The sequence below is a fragment of the Solanum stenotomum genome, chromosome 5, assembly GCF_019186545.1.
Source record: "Solanum stenotomum isolate F172 chromosome 5, ASM1918654v1, whole genome shotgun sequence".
Classification (NCBI taxonomy): Eukaryota; Viridiplantae; Streptophyta; class Magnoliopsida; order Solanales; family Solanaceae; genus Solanum; species Solanum stenotomum.
In genome coordinates this window covers 63,121,792-63,135,061 of record NC_064286.1, presented here as the reverse complement: position 1 = coordinate 63,135,061, position 13,270 = coordinate 63,121,792, and the positions used below count along the sequence as shown (strand labels likewise).

The following is a 13,270-nucleotide window of genomic DNA, read 5'->3' as shown; positions in this document are numbered from 1 at the left end:
CCTAATTGGTCTCTTATCATCGATGATTCAATTACTTTTTCGATTGATTCTAGGGTTAAGGACCAATCGTATCCGGTTTGTATATTTAAGTAATAAAAGTTCTTATGGGAATTGGTAATTTGTATATTTTTCTTGTTATTATTTGTACATATACATAATTGTGACTGTTAACAAAAATAACAAATATGCATTATTTAGTGGACAACAAGGGTATACATACAAGAGCATTTATCCATAACTTTTTTAACTTCTAAATCGCAAAATAAGAGTTATATAACTACTCTTTTTCTTATATTGGATGTCGATTAATCCACACTTTTATTCCCTACAGAGGAAGGCAACAATTGCTTGTTAGCTGAATTTTAATGATCATTGATATGAAAGAGTTACATTTTAAAGTTTGGTATACCAAACTTAGTACAAGATCTTGGGGTAGAACTAGAGTTAGATAAACTCTACAAGTTAACACTAAAAGGGGGGGGGGGGGGGGGNCTAAGTTAGCTATTACTCTACTAACGTGACTCCTTGACAAAGAGGATTCAGGGGGATTCGCAAGTAAAATTAGAAGGTTTAACATTTTGCATTCTGAATGAAGGGAGCTCCCATTTATCTGTGTTAATTAATCCCCTAACTTCCCTCGGGAGATCAGAGAAAGAGTTGAACTCTTGTATGAGCAATAACGCCCACGTACAATTCCATAGAGAAGAACGACGGAGGTTCTATTGTTGTAATACAAATCACAAACTCATAAAATTAAAATTCTTAATTCGTCTCTACATTTATTAGCTACAATTAATGTTCCGTAGAGATAATGGTATGAAGGAAAATATTTTCTACCTAAACTGATATCTTAGAAAATGTTTTCTCGAAAAACAAGTGAATTTCTTACTTATTTTCTCATGTTAGGTAAGTAAACGAAAAAAAAATATTTTTCTCCGTACCGAACACACTCATTTGAATGTGAATCACACGCTCTATATGGTGGGAGTAAGAAAATATTTTTGAAGAAGAGCATCAAACGCCCCCTGCTTTCGGAAGTTGCACTATATACTACTGCTTCTTCACTCCTCACTCCTCAGACACCCAACAAATTTCCAAAAAAATTTCTCCATTAGAGACAGACAAAATTCCTTGTTTCCTTCTTCCCCACTGCCTCTGTAATCTCCATTGCCGGCTTCCCTCATAAACCAATGCAACTCTCATTTGTCACTTTTCTATATCCCTGAAACCCAACTCAAAAATTCCCAATTCTTTCGTTATTTTCTTTCTTTTCTTCAATTCTCGTTCTGTAATTCAGGAGTGAACCATTTGATCTTTCTATACTTTTTTGTGATACCCTTTTGGACGTACTGTAGTGAGGTTTTCGAGATGTTTGATCTTAATCTTAGTTCTGATGATGTTCCAGTGGAACCCATCTCTGTTCTAGGTGAAGTAGCGTCGGAAAAGGTTAATGAATTGTTATTTAATCAAATGGAAAACTCAGGAACTTCTAATTCCTCTATTGTTAACATGGAAACTTCGAGTACTGCTGGTGATGATGAGTATTTTAGTTCTGATCATCGTCACCGCGATGGTTTTACATTTGCTATACTGAAAACTGATAAGGAAGCTAATAATGAATACGAAGGAAGTGGGGATCGTGGTGGGTTTATAATAAAGGAGTTGTTTCCATTGGTGAATGGAGAGGTGGGGTTGGATCTTCCGGCGAATTGCGGTGATTTGAATGAGCAGAGGATCGGTAAAACTCCGCAACAGAGATTACAGGCGAAGAAGAGTAGAAGAGGACCTAGGTCTCGGAGTTCTCAGTATCGTGGAGTTACATTCTATCGAAGGACTGGAAGATGGGAATCCCATATCTGGTTAGTGATCATCACTTGTGTTTTCATTCTCGAGCAATTTTTTTTGTTGTTTCCTCTCAAGCTCAGTAGTAATAGCGACGTTCAATTTCTTGAGATTTCTGCGATTGTGATATTATCAATGGACTAAACATAATCTCAAAATTGTTGTGTTGGGGTTTATAGACTAGTGATGGCTCGAATGGTAAGTATCCTCCACCTGGGTTCGACTCACCAAGGGGAGCAAAAAGGGCGGGAGCCTCTAGGGAGAATATTGTGGTGGTGTACATAAGTTTACGGCAGTTTGACTTTCTGGCTGTCAACATGCTGCAACCTTCCTCAGTTATCCGTGCTTAGGACATAATAGAACTGGTTTTCCTTTGGTATGTTAGGCGTCAGCTCCATTGCGATACTCTTCACTATCCGTGCTTAAGTCTGGACAAAATTAGTGGTCGTTCATTGTACACTAACGTAATGAACTTATGCTTACGCGGGGGTGCTTGGAGTTGTTAGTTCCAACTATCTAGCAATTCACTTAGATACTGAACTTGTGCTTACCCGGGGTTGCTTGGAGTTGTTAGTTCCAACTATCTAACAATTGCTATAAGCTGCTTCCACTTTCAAGTTTGATAGCAACAGATAATAAATGTGTTAATGTGAATTTGAATAGTTTCTTTATGGGCTTTGCAGGGATTGTGGGAAACAAGTTTACTTGGGTAAGCAATCGTGTTTGTAATCTCATGTTTTGTCGATACGAAGTATATTCATTTCCAGCTTTATTCATGAATTGATTTGCTGACTGCAAGCTTCATTTGTCATTTGGAACTTGTATTCACAGGGGGTTTTGACACTGCACATGCTGCTGCTAGGTACTGTATAATTTTGAATGCGTTTTATCTTAGCTCCATACCTTGATTTTTGTACTTCTTAAAAGAAAGAACTTGGATAGTTGTAGGCCTGAGTTTTTATTTTACTAATATCAGGGTGTATGACCGTGCTGCAATTAAATTCCGAGGACTTGATGCAGATATCAATTTTAACATCAGTGATTATGAAGAAGATCTGAAGCAGGTTGGTTGAAGTCCCTTTTCAATTTAGAGTAAGATTGCCGATTAATCTAATTGTCTCTGACTGGCATGTAGATGAAGAACTTTAGCAAAGAAGAGTTTGTGCACATACTTCGTCGTCAGAGCAATGGCTTCTCTAGAGGAAGTTCAAAATACAGAGGAGTCACTCTACATAAATGTGGGCGATGGGAAGCACGGATGGGGCAGCTTCTTGGAAAGAAGTGAGTGACCACTTGTTTCAATGTGGCTTAGAAATGTCACACAATTGTTAATATGTCTGTTTCAAGTTCTTCACTATCTAATCACATGATAGCACTGATCTTTATAAGTTAGAGAGAGTATTGCTAACTAGTTACTGTACACTATGTTCCTGCAGATATATCTATCTTGGACTATTTGACAATGAGATAGATGCTGCAAGGTCCAATGATCATGGCCTGACTCTTCATCCCTTTTTATATTATGTGGTTTAACCTCTCAACATTGACTGAACTTGGTCTTTGGGGTGATCAGGGCATATGATAAGGCTGCTATAAAATGCAATGGGAGGGAGGCAGTCACCAACTTTGAGCCAAACACATACGAAGGGGCACTGACTTTGGAGGCTGACATTGGAGGTACTAGCAAGACTTGCACACTTTTCTGGACACCGCCTTTATGTTTCTCTTTTTTCTTCAGCTCCACTTAGCTGGTTGAAAACTACCAATCTTTACATGTGATGCAGGCAGAGATCATAATCTTGATCTAAATTTGGGCATATCTCTCTCTTCCTATGCTGAGAATCAACATGGAAACACTAGCCAAATTGGAAACTTCCAGTGCCGGCATGGTTCAAATGGTTTACCTGAACATCATGGAGAAGTCCGGGTAATTTGAGACTTTCATGATCTATCTCCATTCATGTATTCCATGATCTGTAACAAAGGTAGATTTGTATTCATCATGTATGTCTAAGCAGTCTACTTGGTCTTGACTCTATTACAGACCCCTGCTTCTACAACACTGAGAAGTAAACTGCTACTTCATGGCCAGCATATGCTAACTCAGCATCCCGTCCATTGGAACGGATCAAATGACAATCTCTTTCCAACATTTAAGGTATTCTTGTTAACGTTGTTTGAATTACTTTCAGTTCGTCTTCTCATAAGAATGGTGCACTTAATGCAACATTCCTTACCTAAATTCATGTACATGTTGCTTATTTCTCTCTTTTCCTGCATGGTGTCTTTCAAATTACTATCTAGTAGTTCAATTTATATGCCTCGTCTTGTGAATTTAGTCAGTACAATGTACCGAATAAACATCCTATGATGCTTCCTCCAGGTTTCAGCAATAGAGAAGGGCTTGGAAGTCGACGCCTCTTTGAAATGGATGGGGCATGACCAAAATACTTATGATGGGAGTCCTACATTGCCACTCTTCTCTACTGCAGCATCATCAGGATTCGGAAATTCAGCAAACACTGCACCCTCAGCTGTCACTCATCTGCTACACTTTGGAAGTGGAGCACTACCTTTCCCCATTCACCATCCCTCACCAACATGAATCTTTCACATCATTATTTCAGGAGTTGAACAGTCGGCTGCTAAACCTATTACAATGATCAATATCTTTTCTTAGGTTGATCAGGACCATACCAGTACACATCCGATTACAATGGGTTTAGTTTTATTAGTTAGGAGATGACTACTGAGTTTTAGACAATTTTTTGCTTTGTTAAGTTCAACTAGGCCACGAATCTTAACAGCAACTACGTGATTGCAAGCTGCTTATTGGCAATTTTCTTCTATGTACTCTACGTATTGTTGGTGCCTTGACAGTTGTGATTTACGACTATTTTTATGAGAACATTTGGTTTCATTTTCAAATGTCTTCCTTCTTTCATGTATTAAATCTTCCAAAGGAGAGTTCCTTGCTCAAACTTGGTTCTTGAAATTAGCAAGAACTGCTGATACATTGACCTATTTTCCCTGCTAAAGCACATAGAGTTGTCATTAACACTGATTATGCAATTTATTATCTATCTTGCCTGTAAAGATATGACACCTTGACCTAACTCAACCGCAAAATTAAGCCAGCTCATGTGAGGGAGGGTTGCCCAAGTCTATATAAGCTGACCATCAATTCATTCTCCAACTAATGAGTGACTTTGACCCACTCCAACAACCTCCTTTATGCTCTGTTGTAACTCAACTCCAAAAGCTAGCACGTTTGCCCAATCCATTCCCCAACAATGTAAGATTAACCCATTTCCAATTTTGTGTTCTTTGACATGATTTAACTTAGTAACTTCAGATAGTGATAACCAGTTGTTAAATTTGTTGCTGCAGCTAACAGAAGGAGCTTAAATATAGCTACAAATGTGTTAATGGCATGAGCATTAATTTGAAGGGACTTGAAATGATGAGAGTGTCCTAGAGGTGAAATTTTGTTTTATTGCTTTACAGGGTAGTGAAAGTACTATCATCTGCAATCCTTTAACTTAGATTTTAGAATCAAATACCAACATGATTTTGTCCATATTTTCTCAAGTGTTTGTTGTGACGAAAAGATGAAAAACGAAAATCTAAAATAAAGAACACCAAGTTTAACGTGGAAAAATCCTTCAAAACGAAGGTAACCATCACGGGATCGACAAGATCCGAATTGCTTCACTATAACAATAAGAGAGTTACAATTATTCTTCTAATGGCTACACAACAAGTGCCAAAAGAGAACAAACAATAGCTACACCAACAAAAGATAAATAGAAAGAAACACCACCCAAACCCAGCTGCTGTTCGGGACCTAAAACAGGATCTTTCTGACTTCCGAATCCGATCTCCACCGTTCAAATCAACCACCAAGATGTCAGGAACACTCAGTATAAATTTCAGCCCGATCCAACGGTTAGTTAATCGGAAAACACGATCTGAAGGTTGCTGGTCGGAATAAAGGACTGCAGCAAAAGAACCCTTTTTCTTCTCTCTTATCTCTTGTTGAAAGCTCTCTCAAAAACCTCTCTTATGTCCTAATGTCTTTCAAAGACAATATTAATGAGCAATCTGAACTATTCTCTCAAGACCATCCTCTATTTATAGAGTTGTGCTTTTCCTTACAAAGCCAAAACCAACTCCAAATAGGATTACTATTCCAATCCTTTTCCTAATAGAATTGGAAACCAAATAAAGAGAATAATTCCAATCCTTTTTCAAGTAGGATTAGGCCATGGGCCTTTGGCTGGAACTCGGGCAATAGCCCAACAGTGTTGGCAAGTATGGACAAAGTGTGACAATTATATTCTCTTTCTTCTCAATTATTAGGAAGTGACTATGTCAATTAGCCTAGACTCTTCCCAAGCTTAACCAGATATCTCGGATTTCAGCTTGAGAATGAAAAAGATCTTGCTAGGGCTTCTCCCTAATGAGTTTTACAGAACAAGGAATGCACGGGAGTGGGAAAAAAACGAAAAGAAAATCAATGCCTTGGAAGATTTTTATATCAAGAACTATTTTTTGACTTATCAAAACCCCACCCCTCCTTGCATAAAGTCTTCACGAAAAGTGATGGAGTCATATTGGGTCAAAATGTATAATGTGTCAATAATCTTTGTGAAAAGAGTTATGTGAATCAAACCCTCAAACATAAGGCTAGCTAAAGTAATTAAGTGAGTACCTACATTGGATTAAGTGACTGTTTTATTATTGATAATAGATATTTTAATAAATTTTTCAATCAATACAAATATAAGATCTCAAAAACCCTATATTGCTCCTTGTTTCATTTAACTTTAATTACTCTAGACTAGGGAGGCAATATATAGTACAAGTTGTCAGCTGGCTTATAAAAGCAAAACTTAAAGAATGCTGTTTGCAATTAGTCCAAACAGATATACTACTTGTAGACTTCATTAAAAGTGCATTTTTAACAGTTAACCACTAACTTTACATCTGCTCCTAATTATTCCACTCATGTACTAATCTAATAACCAGTCTTTTCTACAAAATGTTCTCTGTCTTAAATATGTCAAGTAAAAAGTGTTAGGATCGAAATTAATCAATATCATGTGTAATCTAGCAAAGCAAAACCTCGAAAGATCATGAGTAAGAAGACAAACGAGAAATATATCAAAAGACACAAACATTTAACGTGATTTGATTAATCGATCTACATCCACAAGAGAAGATGAGTAATATTTACTATATAAAGAGAGTGCAAAATATAGAAAGGAATAACCTCACACAATTCACTCGAAATATAAAGAGGTGCACATAAGTGTTAATGTAACACATTCTCTCCCTAAACAGAACTCTCTAAGCCAAATGTGAATATTTTTGTGTCTCTATTTATAGAGTCATAAACATTTTCCTACAAAAAAAGAACTAGCGAAATGTAAAGACTTTTGTATTTTCCTTTTAGGAAAAGGAAAATTCATTTATGGTAAGAAATGCAGAACAAATATCCAACATAAAGTTGGAATTAAGAGTTGCCAAAAAAAAATTAATTCTTTTTGAAAGGGAGTAAAAAAGAAAATAAGACAAATGAATTAAAATAGAAAAAATAAGATTTTTTTTTTTTAATTTTAGAAACTTGAAAACTCTAGTCTAAGAGAAATCTGAATTACCCTTTTCCCAATCCTTTTCAAATTTGATTTCGATACCTATAAATATAGTGCCATTTCAGAAGGAACGTAACTCCAAATTAAACAAAGCGTTTTCTTGTTTGTCTTTAATGGCGAAATCAAGAATTATAGCAAAGATAGATTTAAGAAGAATGGATGAACAACTTGAGAGGCATTTAGATAGAGTATTTAGCAATAATAATGGTTGTACTGAAGAGACGAATAAATTGGAAGTGATCATGACGAAGAAACAAGAATGGGAATTGGATCCTACAAAACTTAAAGTCAACACTATTATTGCTAAAGGAACATACGGATCAGTTTATAAAGGTGTTTATGATGGTAAACAAGTTGCAGTTAAAATACTTGATTTAAGCAATGAAAAAAGAAGGAATATAGTAACAAAGGCTTTCACACAAGAAGTTTCAATATGGTACAATTTACATCACCCAAACATTGCAAAGTTAATCGGAGGTTCGAAAACATTGCCCCCTGAATCTACAAGATGGATGAAAAAATTGACGAGAAATCATTCATTGGCAAAACAAACAGTACTTGAATATGGTATCGTGGTTGAATACGTCCCTGGAGGTACACTTAGATCACACCTCTTAAAAAATCATATAAAAAAGTTGCCATTGATTTATGTAATTCAACTAGCATTAGATGTTGGAAGAGGGTTGAGTTACCTTCACTCTAAGAAAATTGTTCATAGAGATGTAAAGAGTAGTAATTTAGTTGTGGATAAGGAAGGAAGAGTAAAAATAATTGACTTTGGAGTATCTCGAATCGAGGCTTCATGTCCTATTAACATGACTGCGCAAACTGGGACTATTGGTTACATGGCTCCTGAGGTTCTTATTGGTTTACCATATGATCATAAATGTGATGTTTATAGTTTTGGAATTTGTTTGTGGGAGATATATTGTTGTTCAATTCCATATATTGGACAAATTTGTCCTTCTCATGAAATAAGTCCAAATGTGTACAAGAGTCTAAGGCCTGAAATACCTAACACTTGTCCAAGTGCTGTGGCCAATATAATGAAACAATGTTGGAATGCAAATCCAAAAAAGAGGCCAGAGATGAAGGAAGTGGTGCTCATGTTGGAAGCCATTGACACAACTCAAGATGCACAAAAAGGTTGTTTTTGCTTGATTTAGATTAGCATTGCTCATTCAAGCTTGTTTAGATTTAGGATTAGAGGTGTGCATCGGTCAGTTCAGTTCGATTTTATGTATTATCAACTATTCTACAAGTATATATTAAGTGTTGATTCGATTCTCAAGGTCCCTTTTTACTATTATGTTAAGAAATTAACAAATAATATCAGCCCCTTTTCCCCTTTGGTTCAGAGCATGATTCAGTATGCAGCTAGCTAGTCAAAAAGATCTTTGTATTTTGTATAATGAGTGCAACTTTTGTTGTGTCATTTTCTAGCTCTGTCTTTACTCTTTAGTACTGTTATTGTTTTGACTATTGACTTGATATGGGAAAGTGCTTGCTTTTACTGCAGAAGGGATCTTTCTATCCTGTTTTAGATTTCCCAAAGTTAAGATGGAATTATTGAATATAAGTTATTTTCTTAATGGTGTAAAAATATTTATGTCGTGTTAGTCAGGGGCGTAATTAGGGGACACAAAGGGGCTTCATCTGATATCCTCTTTGTCGGAAAATTATATTTTAGTCTCTACATATTGAATCTCCCTTGGATTATTCACGCGTTAACTTCTTTATATTTTGAAATCTCTTAGTGAAAATTCTGACTTGGCCATTGTCGTTAGTACCAACAGGTTAGTCATACTGGGTATTAGAATATAAACTCAGAAGAGGTGGGCACACATTGTAAGTCTCATTATTGAACGTCAACTGATTTTCCGAAGGGAGAAAAACTAATTACATAGAGGAAATAGATGTGGAAACATCTGCTTATTTTAGTTCATGTAACAAAAAAATGTTATACAGCAACAAAGTCATGCTTAATTGATAACCAAGAATAAACATTATTCAACAATTACTTCAAGCATACATGCTTCGAGCTACTTAAACAGAACTCTCTTGGGAAGCGTTACAAACTAAAAAAAATGTAACTGTTTTGTTGACTGCAGCATTTCAGGTCCAGGCATTGAGCGTTGGAGCAACTACTATAGGACTTCTTACGGTGTGATGCCCATTTTAGATTGTGCTTGGTCGTCTGCAATGCCTTTGTAACGTATGGTAAGAGTGTAGTCCTGCTTCTGATTTTTCTTCTCAAACACCAAGGTTTGTGGAGAGATAGAAATTGTCGAGTTTTTTGGTGCTGTCACTTTTGCTTTGTAATTAGCAGCACCAGGTCCAACATTTGTGACTGTCCTCCTGAATTTCTGCCCCAACCAAGTGTAGTCCTCATTTGGGTTAAAGAGAGCAATAAATGATGGGTAATTCATATCATTGAACGGATTTGAGCAGTTGTGCTTAGCTGATGATCTAGCAATTGTTTTGAATTGCTTTTCTGTGAGATTCATGGAGCAGAGAAGATTAACATAGTCTTGTGGAGTTGCATCATATATCAGGCCTGTATCAACTGCACGGTTTAGATCTACGCACCCAGCTCCCATGTCTACTGAAGTAGCATCCGTTGTAATGAAGTAATCCGTGGTCTTGATGGGTTTGTCAGTATTATCCAAAGGGTTGGCAGTGGTCATCATGGCAGATCGAATAGCCGAAGGACTCCAATCAGGATGTGCTCCTTTAAGCATTGCCGCAATTCCTGCAATGTGAGGAGTAGCCATGGAAGTGCCTGAAAGAAGACGGTAATCATTATCCAAAAATGTATTGACACCAATAACTGCAGCTGAAATGTTCGATGGCCAGGCTGCTAAAATTAACACTCCTGGTGCCACAATATCTGGCTTTGCAACTCGCAGATAGCTTCATGAAGGGCCTCTCGAGGAAAATGAAGAAACAACTGGAGCAGGCTTAACATCAATATGTGTTTCCTGGAAACTGATGCTGGCTGTAGGTCTAACACTTTTGGATGCATAGTCTATTACTTGTTTCCCTTCCTTGGTGCTAATCACAACTCTAGGATTTGGAAAAAAATTGGCTCGCAGTACATCTGGATAATCAGATATATAGATGGCTCCTCCAAAACTTGACTCTGAGATAGCCGCCATTTGATCCTCTACATCTACTGCAGTGCTATAACAAATTATGATGCTACGTCGAGCATTAGGGATTGGAGATGATGGGTCAAATGAATCACAAGGAGATATACTTTCGTTGTAAAGCACTCGCAAATCCTTGATGATGGTTTTTACTGGAAACAAACTAAATCCAGTAATATTTAAGCCATTCCCAAGAGTTAAAGTCCTGGAGAATGATCGGTCAGATTCACATGCTGCCACAGTAAATATCCAAGGGACTCCATTATTTAAAGTTCCCATTTCAGGGCCACTATACCCAGCTGAAGCAGAGACTAAGACACCTTTCATCATGGCACCAAACGAAGCTATCGCAATAGAATCTTCATACAACGGAATGTTAGTCCACCCATAAGAAATGGTTAGTATGTCAACACCATCTGCAACAGCTTGGTCCATAGCAGCAATTAAATCAGAAGTGACGGTCCCTTCTTCAAAGCTAAACTTATACACAGCTATCCTAGCTCGCGGCGCCATACCTCTTGCTGTTCCAGGAGCATATCCAAAATATGAAGCTCCTTTAGAAAAACTACCAGTAGCAATGGAAGCAACATGAGTGCCATGTCCATCAGTGTCCCTGGCGGAATTCATTGAAATCTTCACAGTAGAATCACTAGCCAAAAGCCCCTTATTGAAATAATTTCCCCCAATAAGCTTCCTGTTGCACAATGAAGAATTGAACTTTGTACCTGGCTTGCAAATTCCTTTCCACTTTTTGGGAATTTCAGATAGTCCATCATCTCTGAAACTGGCAGATTCTGGCCATACACCAGAGTCGAGTACACCAATGATCACATCTTGACCAAAACCAGAAGCCGGCCATAGCCCAGAAGCAGGATTGAGGTCTAGAAACTTAGAGGAATGTGTTGTGTGAGCTTCAACAGGACTATCTTTATAAGCTGAAAGGAAGCCTGGTGACTTCTTGAGAGCTTCAAATTCATCTTTAGACAAAACAACACTGAATCCATGAAGCACATTGTCATAAGAATAAAGAAGCTTTGGAACTGGATGGTGGCTATTTTGTATAGTGGGAGCTTCAATCTTGATGGTATCAATAATTGAAGAATGCCAGTTTTGGTGAGTAACAAAGATTTTAGGCATAAAAGTCTTGTCCAAATGGACAATGTAAGTAGACCTCTCTGCTAATAATAAAGAAGGGCCAAAAAGAAACCAAGAAAAGAGAAGAAAAGGTACTCCTCTCATAGTTTTTTCTCTACACTTTGTGTTTCCTACTATAACAAATCCTCCTTATAATATACACCCTTATGAAACAGCCATTGTAGGTTATCTGTCTTTTTCTATAACAGAAGAAAAGATTTTGTGAAGCAGATAGCAATTTGACCAATCGGTTAGCTGTCATTTTCCAAGACTTGTCTGTTGAGTCAGTGGATCTGTGGAGACTTTTTCTAGCTGTGTGCTTACCTATGTTGCATGGACTATTCAAACATGCCGCTGTATGTGTGTCGGATCCTTCAAAAATAGTGCATTTTTGGAGGATCCAACACAGGTGCAACAACACTTTTAAAAAGTCCAAGCAACATAGGTGTTTACTACACAGGAAAAATGTCAAACCATATTTGTAAGTGATCAATTGAGGTTGGAAAATATATTAGTTAATACTAATAACTATGCAACAAACAATATATAGAAGACCAAAATACTTATGATGGGAGTCCTACATTGCCACTCAAACATCTATCGATGGAGATTTTGAAGAAGATGGGAAGTAGGTCTTTTAATATTGAAGAAAACTCAAATTGATAGTTCCACATGACATTTTTACATTGGTTTGAGGGTGTATTTTTACTCCTCCATGTGCCTATCAAATATGAGAACACAATTATTGTGAAAATGGGTCAAAAATGTTTATTTATTGTGATTTGAAATAGTTCCATGGATAATAGGATGCCCACAAACTTTAGGTGTCTCTTTTGAAATTCAGGGCAACTTCATGTATCACTTTATGTCTTTTCTCTAGATATTAATTGAATTTCCTTGGCTTCTTCATTCATTTACTTTTTTATATTTTGAATTCTTTCAATGAAAATTCTGACATGGCCACTGTAGTTAATACCGAAGAAGTGGACAAACATTGTTATGTCAAGAACATAGACATATCGCTACATGTCAATAGAAATTTAAACACAAAAAAGAATCATTTTCCCAAAAGATCGAGCTTATTTCATCTTAGTTCAATCTTCTCACGAACAAAACCTACTACTTATGCTTGCTTGGTAACTTGATGTACTCAAAATATGTGATATCATGTTTCTAGTTTCTTCAACTCGATTCTGATCAAGTTGACAAACTTACAAGTGTCTAATTTCCCTAATTTTGGTTGTGTTAATTTTAGTTTAGAATTATAAAACTCTTCTTCAAATTTTAAGTGGGATTTTATTTTGTAAGAACAAAACACTTTAGGAAACTATGCCTAATTAAGTCCTTTTCGTTTCCGATTCCGATTCAAACCAGGTTTATAGTTACATATTTTCTTCAATATAAATATACCTTGATTTCACATATGATTTGTCTTTCCATTTTTAACTTTCTTCTTTCTTTCTCCAATTCAAAGAACAGATGAAGACA

General features: G+C 36.7%; 2 protein-coding genes and 1 pseudogene across 3 annotated transcripts; 2 read left to right on the top strand and 1 right to left on the bottom strand.

Annotated features, from left to right (window-relative positions):
- Positions 1-1,081: 1,081 nt before the first annotated feature.
- LOC125865975 (APETALA2-like protein 3) lies at positions 1,082-4,743 on the top strand. Of its 2 annotated transcripts, XM_049546251.1 has the most exons (10): positions 1,083-1,859; positions 2,526-2,551; positions 2,674-2,704; positions 2,819-2,906; positions 2,978-3,123; positions 3,279-3,323; positions 3,416-3,519; positions 3,627-3,769; positions 3,887-4,000; positions 4,226-4,743. In XM_049546251.1, exons 1-10 carry the CDS (start codon positions 1,369-1,371, stop codon positions 4,445-4,447), a joined length of 1,410 nt encoding a protein of 469 aa, XP_049402208.1. In that variant the 5' UTR covers positions 1,083-1,368; the 3' UTR covers positions 4,448-4,743. The 2 variants fall into 2 exon arrangements, with proteins under 2 accessions (XP_049402209.1, XP_049402208.1); XM_049546252.1 differs by lacking the exon at positions 3,279-3,323 and having other exon boundaries at positions 1,082-1,859.
- A 2,869-nt stretch (positions 4,744-7,612) lies between these two features.
- LOC125864247 (serine/threonine-protein kinase STY13-like) lies at positions 7,613-8,665 on the top strand. Its single transcript, XM_049544158.1, has one exon. It carries the CDS (start codon positions 7,613-7,615, stop codon positions 8,663-8,665), a length of 1,053 nt encoding a protein of 350 aa, XP_049400115.1.
- Positions 8,666-9,614: 949 nt separating this feature from the next.
- Positions 9,615-11,887, bottom strand: LOC125864382 (subtilisin-like protease SBT3; annotated as a pseudogene).
- Between the last annotated feature and the right edge of the window lie 1,383 nt (positions 11,888-13,270).

Excerpts from the sequence above, each read along its gene's own strand:
- LOC125865975 (XM_049546251.1), top strand. The coding sequence starts at position 1,369 with ATGTTTGATCTTAATCTTAGTTCTGATGATGTTCCAGTGGAACCCATC. Across the intron at positions 2,907-2,977 it reads ATGAAGAAGATCTGAAGCAG|ATGAAGAACTTTAGCAAAGA; the intron begins GTTGGTTGAAGT and ends ACTGGCATGTAG. Across the intron at positions 3,520-3,626 it reads TTTGGAGGCTGACATTGGAG|GCAGAGATCATAATCTTGAT; the intron begins GTACTAGCAAGA and ends CATGTGATGCAG.
- LOC125864247 (XM_049544158.1), top strand. The coding sequence starts at position 7,613 with ATGGCGAAATCAAGAATTATAGCAAAGATAGATTTAAGAAGAATGGAT.